This window comes from Phoxinus phoxinus (genome assembly GCF_949152265.1).
Source record: "Phoxinus phoxinus genome assembly, chromosome: 8".
NCBI classification, from domain to species: Eukaryota; Metazoa; Chordata; class Actinopteri; order Cypriniformes; family Leuciscidae; genus Phoxinus; species Phoxinus phoxinus.
Window position 1 is genome coordinate 818283 of NC_136883.1, and position 19116 is coordinate 837398.

The 19116-nt window shown below is 40.5% G+C and overlaps 1 protein-coding gene across 1 annotated transcript in view; it reads right to left on the reverse strand.

Moving 5' to 3' along the window:
* Nucleotides 1–3110, reverse strand: part of shank2a (SH3 and multiple ankyrin repeat domains 2a) — a gene marked incomplete at its 5' end in the record, with an annotated part of 74581 nt that extends 71471 nt beyond the window's left edge. Inside the window, 2 exons of the mRNA XM_079621215.1 lie at nt 1339–1533; nt 2913–3110. Of these exons, the coding sequence (XP_079477341.1) occupies nt 1339–1533; nt 2913–3110 (393 nt within the window). The remainder of the gene's footprint in view (nt 1–1338; nt 1534–2912) is intronic.
* Between the last annotated feature and the right edge of the window lie 16006 nt (nt 3111–19116).

Consider the following 19116-nt stretch of genomic DNA (forward strand, 5'->3'; position numbering starts at 1 on the left):
ACCGCATATGCCCCGCCGCAGAAGTACGATGAAATCCCTCAGGCATCACACTCTCAACATCTGAATAAACCGAAGATTGAAACGCTTTGATTAAACATGACTAATAAACACACAGACTTATTCTGTGTAAGAATCATCTCACAGAAGGATGAGCTCAACTGTCCTTATGAAGTGAGTTTGGAGTAAAAGCGTGTTATTAAATGTCGTCTTTTGTTGGATAAGAGGTTCATAAATGCTTCTCATGTCAGGAAAGATGTTTGACGTGTGTTGCTTTTTCAAATGGACGTTATAAGCGACAAAACTAACAGGGCCTGATTAAGAGCTCAGAGGCCCCTGGGCACAATGACATGTTCACTATTAGGGCTACTGTCTCTTTAAGATCTGCGTGCAACGAGTCTAATATACACGCATTTGACAATCAGATTTTTTTCTTATTTTTTTCTACTGTTCTTTCACTTTAGACATAATCAACTTTGTTTATGTAAACCTTGAGTGTATTTGACAGTATTAGAGCAATAAGACTGGAAAGATAACTTAGTCCAGTAACAGAGCTGTTAGACAGGCTTTTAGTGCATGTGCGCTCAGGAAAGCGCCCGTTTAACAGCGCATCAGCAGTGACATGTTTAACCGGCAAGGCTTTAAAGCACATGCAAATAATTAATTTTTATAAACTAGCCTACAGTGTCCCGTTCCTCTGCATTTCATGTGGATATACGTCGCGCTGTACAGTATGCTGAGACGGAGGCGCCAGAACTGCAAACTGATAGAATGCACGATCCTACGATATTTCTTCAAAAGCAGATCGTGGAGACATTTTAATCGTCCACGATCAAAAATCGTGATATCGCACACCCCTAATCTATAATATTTGACAGTGCCACCTTAGATGTCCTGGGCCCCTGCCCTAATGGTTAATCCGGCCCTGATAACTAATAATCACAGTCTTTGCGATTTCATAATCACGATAAGCCAAATCGGTTTAACTGCGATTTCATGTAAATTGCGATTAATTGTGGAGCGCTGTTATTTCACGAGTTCACCCCTACAAATCAGAGTAAAGTAGTGTATTTGGCGTTCTGTCCGAGGAGAGGCGTATCCCCCATATTACTGGTTAGGAAAGTAACCAGGCGAGTGTGCGGAGGCGGGTGGTGGAGGGATGCTGAACACTGTCGAGGCGAGTCTATGTGTATAGCCTCCTCTCGTTGTGCTGATGGGGTAGACGTGATGATTACTGATTATTGACAGCTGGTTGGAATGACGTGATGATTGGACAGATCAGTTGAACGTGTTCCTTCCAAACTTTGTCAATAAACCATCCTAAAGTTGAGTCGCCTGTACCTCCAGTGACGTCTCGGCCAGCAGTGGATGTTCCCCGATCACGCTCTCCTCATCCAGGAATGCCCCGTCTGTGCCGTCGCTGGCCGGATGGAAGAGGCCGTAGTTCAGAACATCCTTCAGGTTCTGACTCAGCGTGCACAGGATCTGCTGTTTAGCAGCCCACACCGTGTCACCGCGGAGAAACCGCATGCTCTCCTGCCGAAGGACGTCGATAAAGACACCATGAAATCAACAGAGATTATGCTTTCTTTATGGAATATTGCAGTGTTTATTATACATTATTTATCGGTGCACATCATTATTGTGTTAATAATCTTGAATCAGAATAACAGCGACTTCTCTTCTCTGATGATGAAGGCGGTTCAACCTGTGATGTCACAGATTGATTTGCATATGCCCGCCTCCAGAGCAAGGCATCAACGAATAGTTAAACATCATCGCACCATAGGCCCCGCCCACTGGCGTTCAGTATCTTACCGGCTGACATTTACCTACACTTGACGTGAGCGGCGCATCAGGAACCAAACAGAAGCCATTATAATGACTGCCGCTGATACAGGTGTGTATACAGGTGTGTGTTCAGGTGTGTATACAGGTGTGTGTTCAGGTGTGTATACAGGTGTGTGTTCAGGTGTGTATACAGGTGTGTGTTCAGACTCTGACGGACTCTTGAGTCTGTCGACAGCAGGACAGATGAAGAGTGAAAGATCGTCCAGTGTAAACTGCTGGTTTGAGTCTCTGTACAGACTTCAGAAGGATCAGAAACAAGTGGATGGTTTATTTTAATGGCATCCCGGATAGGATTATGTTTGTTCGGAGCGTTTGACTGAGACACAGTGTAATGAAGATTTCGCAAAGAAACTTTTGTTGAAGATGAAACCGTAAGTAAATTATTTTCATAATGCTTTGTCTGTAAATGACGGCTTTATATGGATAATGTTCTCATAACACTGTTGATACAGTTTCCTATGCAATGACAATAGCCAATCATAACAGTGGGCGTGTTTACTGACAAGCCGCGCCTTAAAAATAGATCAATTCTGATAGATCAGTTCAGACTAAAATAATAGTTTTTCCACCTATATATTTGGTGTGTGTGTGTGTGTGTGTGTGTGTGTGTGTACTAAACTATATTTTGGGGACAAATATTTACCCAGAACAGACCAAAACCTGACAAAATCTCCAAAACCCTCCCTTTAGGGATGTCCTCATTTGTAAACCTGGTATAAAAATAAAGTAATTAAAGTTTTTTTAAATGTAAAAATTCAGAAATTCTGTTTGATGGGTAGGTTTAGGGTGTGTGTGTGTGTGTGTGTGTGTGTGTGTGTGTGTGTGTGTGTGTGTGTGTGTGTGTGTGTGTATGTGTGTGTGTGTGTGTGTCATGACCCCTTTAAGACATTTTTTATCCATGTGACATTCAAAATGTTTGATCACTCAAGGAAATATTCATCACATATAAACCCCAGTGAGAGCCGTGAAGATCAACACACACACACACACACACACACACACACACACACACACACACACACACACACACACACACACACACACACACACACACACACACTCACCGTTTGCTGCAGGTCTGGGATGAACACCCTCACGGTGAGCGAGTTGCTCTGGGTGTCTGTCGTGAGACCGTCGGGTCGCTCCGCTCGTACGGTCTCATAGACGGCCTCCTCTCGGGAACTGTGTGAGCTGGAGTCCTGAGAAGAGTCTGAGACACTCTGGGCCATCTCTTCCTCGCTGGACGTCGGGCTCCTCGGCATATTCAGCTGACAAACACACACACACACACACACACACACACACACACACACACACACACACACACACACACACACACACACACACGCACAATAAAAAGCACCATCTACAGAAGCATTTTTATGAAATTGAAATTGTGTGTAATGCATAACAGTGACTGTGGTTTGGGGGGGTTTGGGGGGGGGAATGGCATATTTTGAGTTTGGCTATTTGGGCTTGTTTACAAACTAAATCCTTACTTGTCACACAAGTTCTGAAACCTGACACTCAAACACCAGCACACACCAAACCTGCAAAACCATATACTAATTCTCGGCCTTCGACTCAGTTGTCATTTTCATAAAACATTTTTTTGCAAACCACAACACACAATTCTCTATGTAACACACAAATCTAGCAGGGAGTATCTTGTCCATTTATGCTGAGTATGGAAAGCAAAGTGTTCTTTTCTGTGCTTGCAAGAAGGTTGACCAGCTATATAATGCAGAATAATTGCATTAATACTTCCATCCCAGGCTTTTAAGGCTGCCGGGAACACACATCAATGATCGGCCGGTTGATCCGAGAGGCCAGACAGAAGAAAGGCGATCTAACAGTGGTCTGGTTAGATCTAGCGAATGCCTATGGATCTATCCCACACAATCTAACCCAGCTCGGACTTGACCATTACCACATCCCAGTTGCTATTCAAGGAGTGATCACCAGCTATCTAGGAGGGATCAAACTGAGACAGTGGACAACCAATTGGCAGGATCTCCAGAAGGGAATCCCAACGGGAAGCATCATCTCCCCAATCCTCTTTATCATGGGCTTGAAGCTTCTAATAACAGCAGCGGAAGGCATGACCCGTGGCCCGTCCCGGAGTCAGGCATCATTCAGCCGTATCTGCAGGGTTTCATAGACGACCTAAAAATAACAACTGTGACACATGTCCAAGCGAGATGGGTACTGGACACCCTGGACAACACAGCAGATTGGGCAAGGTTGGCATAGAAGGCCAGGAAGTCCAGAAGGCTGGTGATCAGGAAGGGCAGAGTCTCGAGTAAGTTTGGACTCCAAGTTCAAGGCGAGGTCATTTCATGCATTTAGGACAGCCCCATAAAGTTGCCCATTACAGTTGTAGAAGGCATCGAGAGGAAAACCAACAAGCACCTGTGGAGATGCTGGGCCTTAACACCCGCTCAGGACAGCTGCCGCTCCCTCTGTCATCTGTCGCAGAGTCGGGATAAGTCTGAGAGATTGCGGTTAAAGCAAGCAGGCATCATAACAAGATCAGCCCGTAAATGGGCGGTGAGCTCAGCCATTGAACAAGAAGTTGCATGACATCATTGGCAAAACCCTGCATAGCACAACTATAAGCACATTGTCAACCTCACACTTGTTGCAAAACTCTACACACAGTGATTTGCAAAACACTAAACACACTTAACATACATTACACACAAAGATTAAGCGAGGCATGGGTCAGTCAGACATCCGAGCTCAAGAGGAGCAGAGGTATTTGTCCAGAGCAGTGGGACAAGCATCCCAGGCAGCGTGGACAAAATGGGATCTGCACAAGCGTAAGAACACATGGGCAGAGTTGTGGAGACTGGAGCCCTACCGCATCTCTGCTGCACTCCGTGTTAGACAGCTCCGAAATTCAACAAAAGTTGGCGTTATTAATCAACGTGCTGCTCCGCGATCTCTCTCGTCTTCCTTTAATCTCACACACCGCTGGAAAGCTCTCTCTCTCCTGTACAATGTTGTTGGGTCCAAATATGGTCATTTCCTTTTACAGTTTTTTTGGCTTGCTTACACACTAAAATTAAAAGTAGTACACTATTAGCAAAACCTTACACTCAAGAAGCAAAACATCAGCCCATATTTGCACAACTATAAGCACATTGTCAACCTCACACTTGTTGCAAAACTCTACACACAGTGATTTGCAAAACACTAAACACACTTAACATACATTACACACAAAAATCTATCATGAAGTCACTTCCTTGCAATACCAAAGCACTGACTGTCAAATTACCGCACCGTCCAACCAATTGGTTCAACACAGTCATCAGGTGTGCAAACACTTGTTTGCTTACAGTTTTTTTCAATTGCTTACACACTAAAATTAGAACTTTCCCACAATTAGCAAAACTTTACACTCAAGGAGCAAAACACCGGCCTAGATTTGCACAACTGTAAGCACATTGTCAGCTTCACACTTTTTGCAAAACATTACACACAGTGATTTGCAAAACACTAAACACACTTGTATGCATTTGACACAGAAATTTATCATGATGTCATTTCCTTGCAATTTCAAAGCAAAGGCTTTCAAATGAGCACACCCATGAACCAATTGGTTAAACACAGGCACCAGGTGTGCACACACACTGGTGCTTAATTGTAGACACACCAATCAGGTTAAAGCACTATAAAAAGGCAACAGGTAAGTTCACCTGTCTTCAACAAAAATGGATGGTGTCAGAGGAAGAGGGAGAGTGCGGATGAGAGGGGGAATCCAGAGAGTACCAGGTGGAGGAAGAGGCCAAGGAAGAGGAAGAGGAAGAGGGAGAGGGAGAGGGAGAGGGAGAGGGAGAGGAAGAGGAAGAGGGAGAGGAAGACCTGGAGGAGGGGTAGGACATGCACAAAGAAGAAGACAACCAAATCTGTGTAATGAAATTCGTGCTACAATTGTGGACCATGTAATAAACCACGGACTAACACTGAGGGAGGCTGGATTGAGAGTACAGCCTAACCTAAGCAGGTACACAGTGGCATCAATAGTTCGGACATTTCGTCAAGAGCACAGGTGAGAAACTTCTCTTCAGTCAACAGAAAATCCATTGCTTACTGCATGTACTATATCAACAGTACTGTATATGTACTCTATATTTTGGTACTGTATATATTCCTGTGTGTATCATTTTACAGTAAGCTGTGTATTTTGTTTGGCCAACATAGGATTGAACGTCGTGAACACCAAGGAGGAAGGGGCCCCATATTCACACAGGAGCAAGAGAGAGAGATCATAAACCTCGTTTTGGCCAATAATGCAATCAGACTTCGAGAAATTCAAGCCCATATTGTCAATGATCACCTAATTTTCAATAATGTCCAACAGGTCTCTCTGTCAACAATAGCCCGTATCCTTAAAAAACACCAAGTTGTGATGAAACAACTGTATAAAGTGCCATTTGAAAGAAATTCAGACAGGGTGAAAGTCCTGCGGCGTGAATATGTGGTGGTACGTTTTGTTCACTGACTGTAGTATTGTGTACTGCACACATAACCTTTTTACTGTACATGTAATTTTACTGTATAGCAGACCTACAGTATACTGATCTACACAATGTGATCTTTTGCTGTATTTCAGAGAGTTTTGCAAATGGATGCGGAGGAAGTCCCACATGAGTTTATTTACATTGATGAGGCTGGATTTAACCTGACAACAGTACGAAGAAGGGGAAGAAACATCATCGGCCACAGGGCTATTGTCAATGTACCAGGGCAACGTGGGGGTAACATTACCCTTTGTGCTGCCATTACACAGAATGGGGTCCTCCACCGCCATGCCAACTTTGAAAACTGGAAAATGTTTTATGAATATTTGTTCAGTATTGACTGACTTGAGTACATGAAAATAAATTATTTTCATCAGTCTGCACAATTGGTGTCATGTGGTGTTGGTGAATTTATTTTTACACTTTCTGTGTAAATGCTAAAAGTGTTTTAGGTTGAGCACAGGAGTGTTAAACTGATTCAAACAGAGTCAGACCATATGATGGTTGTGTTTATGTTATGACAACAAAATAAGGTTTTTATAAGACACTGTATAGTTTTGACAAAAGTGTTTCATTTTGCAAATGATCTGAGGTGTTGTGCTACTTTGGTGTAGTGTTGTGCTAATTGTGTGAGGGTTTTGAAAAACCGGGCCCTGTTTTCAAAATTGTGCTTAAGCAATTGAAAAAAACTGTAATTGTAGACAAACCAATCAGGTGTATAAGCACTATAAAAAGCAGCAGGTGAGTTCATCGGTCTTCAAGCACAATGGAAGGAGTCAGAGAAAGAGTAAGACAAGGAGGAGAAGGAGGAGAACAAGGAGGAGGAGGAATCGACAGAGGAAGAGATGGAGGCCATGCTGGAGGTAGAGGAAGAGGAAGACAAGAAGGTGCTCAAAGAGGACCGAATCTGACAAATGAGATCCGTGCAACACTGGTTGACCACGGCCTGACGCTGAGGGAGGCTGGACTGCGAGTACAGCCAAATCTAAGCCGATACACAGTGGCAAGTGTGATAAGAACATTTAGACAGGAAAATAGGTACTAGATCTACACTGAACTACACAATTTTGCCTGACACTGTTCTTCAGAGAGTTTTATGAATGGATGGAGAGGAGATCCAGCATGAGTTCATTTACGTAGATGAGGCTGGGTTCAACCTGACGAGAACACGAAGGAGGGGAAGAAACATCATTGGCCACAGGGCTATAGTCAATGTCCCAGGGCAACGTGGGGGTAATATAACACTGTGCAGCCATTACACAGAATGGGGTCCTCCACCGCCATGCCCATATGGGCCCTTACAACACAGCACTCATACTTACATTCTTGGACCAATTGCACAACGTTAACAGCAGCAAATCAAATCGATCACATGCAGAGTTCATATGCAATACATTGTTGTCTGGGACAATGTGTCTTTCCACCGCTCTGCTCTGGTTCAGAACTGGTTTCAGCAACATCCACATTTCACCGTCCTATATCTTCCACCATCCTCTCCATTCCTCAACCCTATAGAAGAGTTTTTCTCATGGCGGTGGAAGGTATATGATCTCCGTCTCCAGGCTGAGGTACCCCTCATCCAAGCCATGGAGGAGGCCTGTGACCAGATGGAGGTAGCAGCAATGCAAGGATGGATTCGTCATTCAAGATGTGTCTTTCCAAGGTGTCTTGCTAATGACAACATTGCAACATTGCTTGCGATGAAGTTCTCTGGCCAGATCCAGCTAGGCGAAGAGACAATGTCTAGTTTATTTTATTTTTTTTACAGTAAACTTACAGTACAATACGTAAAGTGACATTTTGTCACACTATTATGAATCTCCATGTCAACATTTTGGGCGTGTTGAGAAATAAATGAGTTTCTTCAGTCTGCAACATTGGTCTTGTGTAGTGTTTGGTGAATTTACATTATATATACTTTGTTGATGGTAGCCTACTCTAATCATAGGGAAGTAGAAGTGCTAAAAGTGTTTTAGGTTTATCACCGCAGAGTGTAACTCGTGCAAACAGAGTATAGTAATGTAAAAACGTGTGTGTTTCATATGGTAACAAAGTGTGGTTTTTAAACAGAAGTGTATAGTTTTTACAAGTGTGTTTAATTATGCAAAGGATCTGTAGGGTTCTGCTAATTGTGTGTGTGGTTCTGCTAATTGTGTGTAGTGTTTTGAAAACACGGGCCCTGTTTTGAAAATCGTGCTTAAGCAATCCCAAAAAACTGTAATCAGCAACCAATCGTGAAAGTACAATGGGCTTTTAACTCTAAAAGCGAAATCTCATTGGCTGATGTCAATGTCTGACAGCGTGATTGGTTCAGATGCATCACGTGACGCGCTCTGACATTTAGATGTGTGTGTTTGACTGTTTTTCTGCTCAGTTGAAGGCCATAAATGCTGTTTATAAGTTTTGATGTGATTTAGGTGGTTTGTATTGTTGTTGCTAATGATTTGATAAGATATTGTGTCAGTAAATAGTTGTTTACACTAAAAAAGAATGATTTTTTACATTACAAATATTTAAATGCCTTTTCTCAAAATGAGTTTTTTTCATTCTCCAGTAGAAACATCTCAGCCGATGTAGCACCGATGTACACCAAACTCTCCAGTTATACACTTAGCAGTATTCTGAAGATATTTTCAGAGGGATTTGTTAATAAATCATTCCTGTCATGATCTATGTGACATTTTAATAAAACAAAATATGGCGAAAATCGATTTTTTAAGGATATGGACTTCCATAGTATATTTTTTACTACTTTGGAAGTCAATGGGAACCAGAAACTGTCTGGTGACTGACATTCTTCTAAATATCTTCCTTTGTGTTCAGCAGAGGAAATAAATTCATACAGGTTTGAAACAACTTAAGGGTGAGTATATGATGACAGAATTTTCATTTTAAAAGTGAACTAATCCTTTAAGGCGTCATCGATGAAAGCACCCAACAGGTGTATTACACAATATTTTTCAAACACAACCTATCAAAATGCCACAGTAATTCATCAGAGCCTCACACGAACTCCTCACATGTGCAAACACTCATCGCTACTGAACACCAACCAATCATGGCTTAGAATAGGCCAAGGCCAAAGGTTGAGTTATAGGTTTTTCGGACTGTGTAATACTGTATTCACAACCACAAATGCTTACAGTAAAAAAAGAAAAAGTTTGGTTTCAATCTTGCTTTCGTGTTTACCGATAATTTTTCAGCATCTCTCTGCCAGACACTTTCAATCTTGTGCAGAAATAGGAGCTCATGAAAGAAGAGGTTTAGGTTTTGAATTTTGAATATGTGTGTAAATTATATATAAAAAATATTATATTATGGCAAAAGTGTTTACAACTTAAGGCAAATGTTTGCTTTTGAGATGTGTTTTCATTTTGCATTTGCATTTTGTGTGTGCAATTCTTGGATTTGTGTGTAAAGTTTTGGAAAAAAAGAGGCAAAGTTTTTAAATTGTGTGTAAGCAGTTGGAAAAGACTGTAATTGGTCACTGGGCTAGTTTTGATTGTTTTTTGTTACGCAGACCTGGCAACCCTGGTCTCTTCCACGCAGTTTCTGCTAAAGGTTGCAGAATATAGGACACGACACAGTGGAGCGCTTCCAAATAAAGAGTTTCTAATTGGAGCTGTGCAGCAGATCTTCTGCACTCTATCTCTCAGCACACACACACACACACACACACACACACACACACACACACACACACACACACACACACTTGATCTTGGACTGAGATGCTCTCAGATTCGCTTGTGAGGGAAGTAATGCTTAATATGCTTAATGCTTGAAACTATAATCTATAGGCCAAATACTATACATACACATGCAGAGAGAAGACGATGAGGAGGATCAGATGTTATAATGAAATGCACTGATGATAATAAGGTCCTCCGGAACTTGATACACACACATGTGCTGTTAAGAAGAGGTAAGAAAGCATCAACCACAGTAAACGGATCCTGATCTGTCAAATACATCTCTGGCACAGACACTGTTACAATTATCCACGTTAGGCAATCAATTATAGCCTAGCATCAGCCAAGAATGTTTCACTATTGATCACAATAATTGATCAGAACAGGTTGTATTTTTTAATCATTAGTTAATAACAATGAACCAGATTAAATGCAAAGATGACAAACAGTAATTCAGTGTACCTGAAAATCTTCAATGCTCCTTTCTGTCTGTGTGTTTTAAGCCACAGAAAGCTCAGAAGAGGAGAAGATGCTCTTCATCAGCCTCCGACTCCAGAGTGAGTCCTATAAATCCTTTATGTCACTCGGATCACTTGAACAGAGCATCTGACCAGTGCTTTCCTCCAGTGTTCGGTGGAAACGGCTCATGCCAGTGAAGTTCTCAGTGAAGTACGTGAGATGCTATTCAAATAAACGAAATCCAGAGTTGCTCCCATTGAGTTCGTCCCCAGGTGGCGCTGTGCTGCGGATCATCCTGAGGTGAGTGTGTGTAGGTTATTTCACTAAGAGCCACGTTTAACACTTAAAGGGGAAGCATTAGTGAGAATGCCCAACTCATGAGATGCGGTTATGCCAGATAAAGATATATTTCTCATAAAGCAGGAGCACAGAAACTCATTACATTACTGGTCACACACACAGTGACACTGGGTTTCACCAATATATCCTGAAGCTCTGAAATTTGACTTCAAATATCTTTGACATGTCATTACCCCATAACGTAATCGAGATGTTGCAATGATATTTCTCAATATACATTCTAATGCTTGTCAAAACATGCAAAAGACAGACGTATGATCAGACTGAAGCTTGAAATAACAGCTTTAAATATGACATGATCTAATCCCTCCGAGACAAATGCTGGATTTACTTCTGTTCCTTCTTTAGTTTTAAGGATGTATGATTTAATATACTGTAAATAAATTACAACCCAACATGACTTGCGTTGCACTCCCAAAACAGTTCAAAATCACCACAAAATAAAGTCAGAATGTACTGGATAAATTAAAGTGGTTAATAAAACACACTTCTTCAAAACTGACGGAGGTTCTTAAACACAAGATTACAATGTTGGGAAACTCATAAATCATGATTTCCTAAGGCTGGTGATTTTCCATAGGATGAAGACGTTCTCTAGCCCGAGACAGAGCTGATTTAAACTGGGACATTATTTAGGTCACTCACTCGAAGGGTTGAAGCAGAACAACAGGAGTGACAGTGAAGGCCTTTACAATCCAGCAATCCAAACAACTCAATCCATACAACTCAATCTGTACAACTCAATCCATACAACTCAATCCTTCCAACTCAATCCATACAACTCAATCCATACAACTCAATCCATACAACTCAATCCTTACAACTCAATCCATACAACTCAATCCGTACAACTCAATCCATACAACTCAATCCTTACAACTCAATCCTTACAACTCAATCCAAACAACTCAATCCTTACAACTCAATCCATACAACTCAATCCATACAACTCAATCCGTACAACTCAATCCATACAACTCAATCCTTACAACTCAATCCATACAACTCAATCCATACAACTCAATCCGTACAACTCAATCCATACAACTCAATCCTTACAACTCAATCCATAGAACCCAATCCTTACAACTCAATCCTTACAACTCAATCCTTACAACTCAATCCAAACAACTCAATCCTTACAACTCAATCCATACAACTCAATCCATACAACTCAATCCATACAACTCAATCCTTACAACTCAATCCATACAACTCAATCCGTACAACTCAATCCATACAACTCAATCCATACAACTCAATCCATACAACTCAATCCTTACAACTCAATCCATACAACTCAATCCGTACAACTCAATCCATACAACTCAATCCGTACAACTCAATACACACAACTCAATCCTTACAACTCAATCCGTACAACTCAATCCATACAACTCAATCCATAGAACTCAATCCATACAACTCAATCCATACAACTCAATCCTTACAACTCAATCCATACAACCCAATCCATACAACTCAATCCATACAACTCAATCCGTACAACTCAATCCACACAACTCAATCCGTACAACTCAATCCACACAACTCAATCCGTACAACTCAATCAGTACAACTCAATCCGTACAACTCAATCCATACAACTCAATCCGTACAACTCAATCCATACAACTCAATCCATACAACTCAATCCTTACAACTCAATCCATACAACCCAATCCATACAACTCAATCCATACAACTCAATCCGTACAACTCAATCCACACAACTCAATCCGTACAACTCAATCCACACAACTCAATCCATACAACTCAATCCGTACAACTCAATCCGTACAACTCAATCCGTACAACTCAATCCGTACAACTCAATCCGTACAACTCAATCCGTACAACTCAATCCGTACAACTCAATCCGTACAACTCAATCCACACAACTCAATCCGTACAACTCAATCCGTACAACTCAATCCTTACAACTCAATCCACACAACTCAATCCACACAACTCAATCCACACAACTCAATCCACACAACTCAATCCGTACAACTCAATCCATACAACTCAATCCGTACAACTCAATCCATACAACTCAATCCACACAATTCAATCCATACAACTCAATCTGTACAACTCAATCCATACAACTCAATCAGTACAACTCAATCCACACAATTCAATCCGTACAACTCAATCCGTACAACTCAATCCACACAACTCAATCCGTACAACTCAATCCATACAACTCAATCCGTACAACTCAATCCGTACAACTCAATCCGTACAACTCAATCCACACAACTCAATCCGTACAACTCAATCCTTACAACTCAATCCTTACAACTCAATCCATACAACTCAATCCTTACAACTCAATCCATACAACCCAATCCATACAACTCAATCCGTACAACTCAATCCATACAACTCAATCCGTACAACTCAATCCATACAACTCAATCCACACAATTCAATCCATACAACTCAATCCGTACAACTCAATCCGTACAACTCAATCCATACAACTCAATCCGTACAACTCAATCCATACAACTCAATCCGTACAACTCAATCCATACAACTCAATACTTACAACTCAATCCATACAACTCAATCCATACAACTCAATCCTTACAACTCAATCCATACAACTCAATCCGTACAACTCAATCCACACAACTCAATCCATACAACTCAATCCTTACAACTCAATCCATACAACTCAATCCACACAACTCAATCCATACAACCCAATCCATACAACTCAATCCGTACAACTCAATCCATACAACTCAATCCGTACAACTCAATCCGTACAACTCAATCCGTACAACTCAATCCATACAACTCAATCCATACAACTCAATCCATACAACTCAATCCACACAACTCAATCCATACAACCCAATCCATACAACTCAATCCGTACAACTCAATCCATACAACTCAATCCGTACAACTCAATCCGTACAACTCAATCCGTACAACTCAATCCATACAACTCAATCCATACAACTCAATCCACACAACTCAATCCTTACAACTCAATCCGTACAACTCAATCCATACAACTCAATCCTTACAACTCAATCCACACAACTCAATCCGAACAACTCAATCCATACAACTCAATCCTTACAACTCAATCCATAGAACCCAATCCTTACAACTCAATCCGTACAACTCAATCCATACAACTCAATCCTTACAACTCAATCCGTACAACTCAATCCACACAACTCAATCCTTACAACTCAATCCATACAACCCAATCCACACAACTCAATCCATACAACTCAATCCATACAACTCAATCCTTACAACTCAATCCATACAACCCAATCCATACAACTCAATCCATACAACTCAATCCATACAACTCAATCCTTACAACTCAATCCATACAACCCAATCCATACAACTCAATCCATACAACTCAATCCGTACAACTCAATCCACACAACTCAATCCACACAACTCAATCCATACATAAGGAGAGGTGAGGAGTAAACCGGGAACTTTCTCTTAAGGTTATGGATAGCCTACACTTGTAAAGGAATATCTGTATGTGTGTGTGTGCTGCCATGTCACTCTTAGAAAGGCTCTTAAAAAACAAACAATCGTTGCGTGAGCGAACATGAACATTACAGTGAAACACAGGCGTTTATTACAATTAGACATCATCGACACAAGATCAAAACTTCTCATCACACATGATACAAGTCATTTCTCTTGCAAGAACTCTTCAGCAATAGTGTGACGATTCGCCTGATCTGCTTCAGAACACTACTGTTTTATTTTATTTTGCTTGTTCAAACTTAAACACGTTCAATTGCAATGAAGCGCCCAGTGTGGCGATGTGAACGCACGTGTTCGACGTCACAGCAGCGGTAGAGTACACGGGTAAATACATAATCATATTCATATATCGCACCTGCAGCTCAGCGTGTCCGTGATGATGACATCACCAGAACACACACGCATGTCATTCACAGAAGTGTTCATTATGACAAATGAAGACTTGTGCCTCCGTTTAAATGTGTGCAGCTCGAGTTAAAGCAAACAGCAGAACTGAGATCTCAACAAACAACAAAATCACACATTTCTCCAGCACGCATGAACTAGGTCTCAGCTTCTTACTTGTTTAGATAAAAACATTGAGGCTGCAAGTCTGCAACCGAACGCTAGAGGGCAGCAGAGCCTCAAGAAGACCTCTGAACACCAAACTATTCAAAACTCCATTTCAAATTTAAATACCTGGGGGAATAGGTCTATACTGTAAAAGTAACTCAAAATATATATTCCACTCATAAAATATTTGTGATTTTTTTTATGAATATGATACTTGCCTAAGATTAAGAACAATACAGGCTATGGGGTCTTTTTCCATATTCTGAAAAAATAAATCACATCTGTAAAAGCAAAATTGAGGTTCACATTAAACTGAATGAATTGAAGAATTTGTTTTTAATTCATACTGATAATTCTGATCAGTCTTTCTCATCGTGTTGCAACATCTAAACATTGAGCTGGAATATATTTGAGAAAAATAATCAGTTATTGATCAGGAACCTGTTGCTCTGTGTTTAGTTTGAATACTCTGATAATATGGTATTTTTATAGCATTATAAATAGATACTTGTTTCTCTGTCGTAGCTTATATCTAACAGGATATACGAGTATTAATCGTATATCCTGGAAGGAAATACGAGTATTAATAGTAAGATCATGCATTATTATCATTGAACACGCTAAAGTGAAACCGATAGCAAGAGAGCAGGAGACACGCAAACACATAAACAGTTAAAAATGAAGTGTTCGGATCATCTAAATGTGGAGTTTCATCTCTGTTCACACACAAGCTTCTCTGAAACCGTGACACACTCTCTCTGATCATTAAACTCCACTTCCTGTTTACATGAGTCTGTAATCGACACTAAGCTGAGCAACCTCTGAGTCATAAATACTGACAGACAGGAGCGCTGTGTTAGTTTAACTATTCATACTAATAAACAAGCAGAGCTGTAGTAAAGATGAGCGTCCGGTGTGTTTCTGACAGCAGATCAGGAGCATCTCGAGAAGTGTGTGTGTGACGTCATGACACGGTTACTGAGGACCCGTGATAATCTCAGAGCCGGAACATGAGCAGTGTTAACCTTCATCAGTCATTAGATATGATGCATTTAGCAGATGCTTTTATCTAAAGCTTAGAAAAGCAGAAGTGCGACAGGGCCGATCAGCATTCGGGTTCATGATCACTTCTCATCTCACTAAATTATAGATTCCATATTGCAGTTTTGCTCTATATTTTGAAGCACTTCAGTTTAAGAAAACCAGACAATCAAGAACAGCCGAGCGAACAGGGAACGTTCTCATGAAGTTATGACTGAACAAACTTTCTTTAAGTAATGTTAATAGATTGTTAGATCAAAGTTACCTGGTCTTTAATCATGTTCTCAAAACAAAATCATTATTTATACATCGTCCATAGAATGTTTAATTTCTGAAACATTTTAGTTGGATGCGTGTCTAACGTTTTTTTTTAAAGTTGTTACTTGTTTCAGAACCTTAGAGAACATTCAAAATAGTATTTGGAACATATCTGTTAGCCTAACAGTGTTAGCTGAATATATAATTACCTATAAATATAAAATGTTGCTCCAGTTTAGAGTGCCATCTACATTTAACTGCTGGGTTATTTACAGTAACTGCTGGGTTATTTCACTGCTGGGTTATTTACAGTAACTGCTGGGTTATTTCACTGCTGGGTAATTTACAGTAACTGCTGGGTTATTTACAATAACTGCTGGGTTATTTAACTGCTGGGTTATTTACAGTAACTGCTGGGTTATTTACAGTAACTGCTGGGTTATTTCACTGCTGGGTTATTTAACTGCTGGAGTATTTAACTGATGGGTTATTTACAGTAACTGCTGGGTTATTTACAGTAACTGCTGGGTTATTTAACTACTGGGTTATTTAACTACTGGGTTATTTCACTGCTGGATTAATTCACTGCTGGGTTATTTACAGTAACTGATGGGTTATTTACAGTAACTGCTGAGTTATTTCACTGCTGGATTAATTCTCTGCTGGGTTATTTACAGTAACTGATGGGTTATTTAACTACTGGGTTATTTCACTGCTGGATTAATTCACTGCTGGGTTATTTACAGTAACTACTGGGTTATTTTACTGCTGGATTAATTCACTGCTGGGTTATTTACAGTAACTGATGGGTTATTTACAGTAACTACTGGGTTATTTTACTGCTGGATTAATTCACTGCTGGGTTATTTACAGTAACTGATGGGTTATTTACAGTAACTACTGGGTTATTTTTAGTGTCCTCTTTTTGTTGTTGTCATTTTACATAATTCTACAGGTCTTTAATCTGAAGGTGAGGATGGCCATCGCTTTCCTCTCCTTTATCTGACTGTAATAGCCAGTACGCCTCCGTTTCCTTCATCTCTGCAGTCGCTGTATAAATAGTCGATGTATGCAGGCGTGTAAATAGCGTGTTGTGCGCGTGGGCTGTGTGTGATTGTAGAGAGGGCACATCTGCCAAACTCCACGCGCACACACACACACACACACACACACACACACACACACACACACACACACACACACACACACACACACACACACACACACACACACACACAGATCAAACACATGTAGTGTTGCACACTGATGAGTCAGGAGCGTGGGCTGATCCTGATCCTCGGAGTCAGTCTTCGGATCAGGATTTCAGGATTCTGCTGTAAAAGCCCGTCCGGATCAGACGTGACGCAGATCTGACTAATTCTGACCCATATTACTGTAATGCTTCAATCAAAGAAAGAGTTTTCCTGTTCTCGGTTCACCTGCAGTGTTGAAGATTACACTGACTCACCAATCTACGGAAGACCGTTTCTGCCAGCATGCTTTGGCAAATCATAATCATGAGATGAAAAGTCAAATTTGTGACGTTAAAAAGTCAGAATTATGACAAATAGTTAAAATAAGGATGTTAAAAGTCATCATCTGACCTTTTTTAACAATTTTGTAATTATGATTTAGTGGCCTGGTTTCACAGACAGGGTTTAGATTAAGCCAGGATTAAGCCTTAGTTAAATTAGGGCATTTAAGCAGCTTTATAAACATGCCTTAGACATACACATTTCTGGAGTGAATCTTGAGTGTGAAACAGCAGGAGTATGTCATATACTTTATGGACTTTATGACTTTTATGTCATTATTTTGACTTTTATCTCATAATTGTCTTATTAAATAATGAAATTATGACATACTATGATCATTTCGAGCTCTGATTTCATAATTATGATTTAGTATGGCATAATTATGACAACATTTTAAAAGTATGACTTGGTGAGTCTTCATTTCGACATTTATCTCATAAGTCTTGTTATAATTTCAGCTTTTTCAAAATTGTTACTTTTTAAGTCATAATTAATATTTTTTTAATGATTAAGTAAAGTATGTCAAAATGTTGATACTTTGCATGATTTCAACTTTTTAATCTCATATTTATGATTTAGTATGTCAAATACTACAGCATGATATATTGTTCTGATCCAGCAGGCACATGTTCCGGGCCTCAGCGGCCTCGTATCTCTTGATATCTTGATCTCATAGCTCCGCTCTGGTTGTTATAGAAACACTCGTGTAAAGGACTGGAATCAGAAGAGGTTTTCTTAACCGAAGCGTGAAGGAGCCGGTGGGCAGATTGTGGGATGTGGTTTTTGAGTTGGGCATTATTAGATGTGTAAGGGCCCTGTCACACATACCTTGTTTGGTCCGGACTTTTAGTTTGATCCGAATTACCATGACAGGTGTCAAGTCAAGTCAAGTCACCTTTATTTATATAGCGCTTTTTACAATACAGATTGTATCAAAGCAGCTACACAGTGATAACATGAAAATACAAAAAAATAATTTCATCATCGTCCACCTTTAAGGCAGATCTATAATATTGTTGAATATTAAATGTCCCCAACTAAGCAAGCCAGAAGGCAAGGCAACAGCGGCAAGGAACCAAAACTCCATCAGGGACAGAATGGAGAAAAAAACCTTGGGAGAACCCAGGCCCAGTCGGGGGCCAGTTCTCCTCTGGCCAATGAGTGAACAGTGTATGAAGTTCAGAATGAATCAGAGTATTTGTCCAGTTCCGGTTGGGTGAAGTCGGAGTGGAGAGGAGGAGAGACTGGTTGACACTTAAGGACTGCATTGTCGTCGTGTCCTGGCGCTGGTCCTTCATC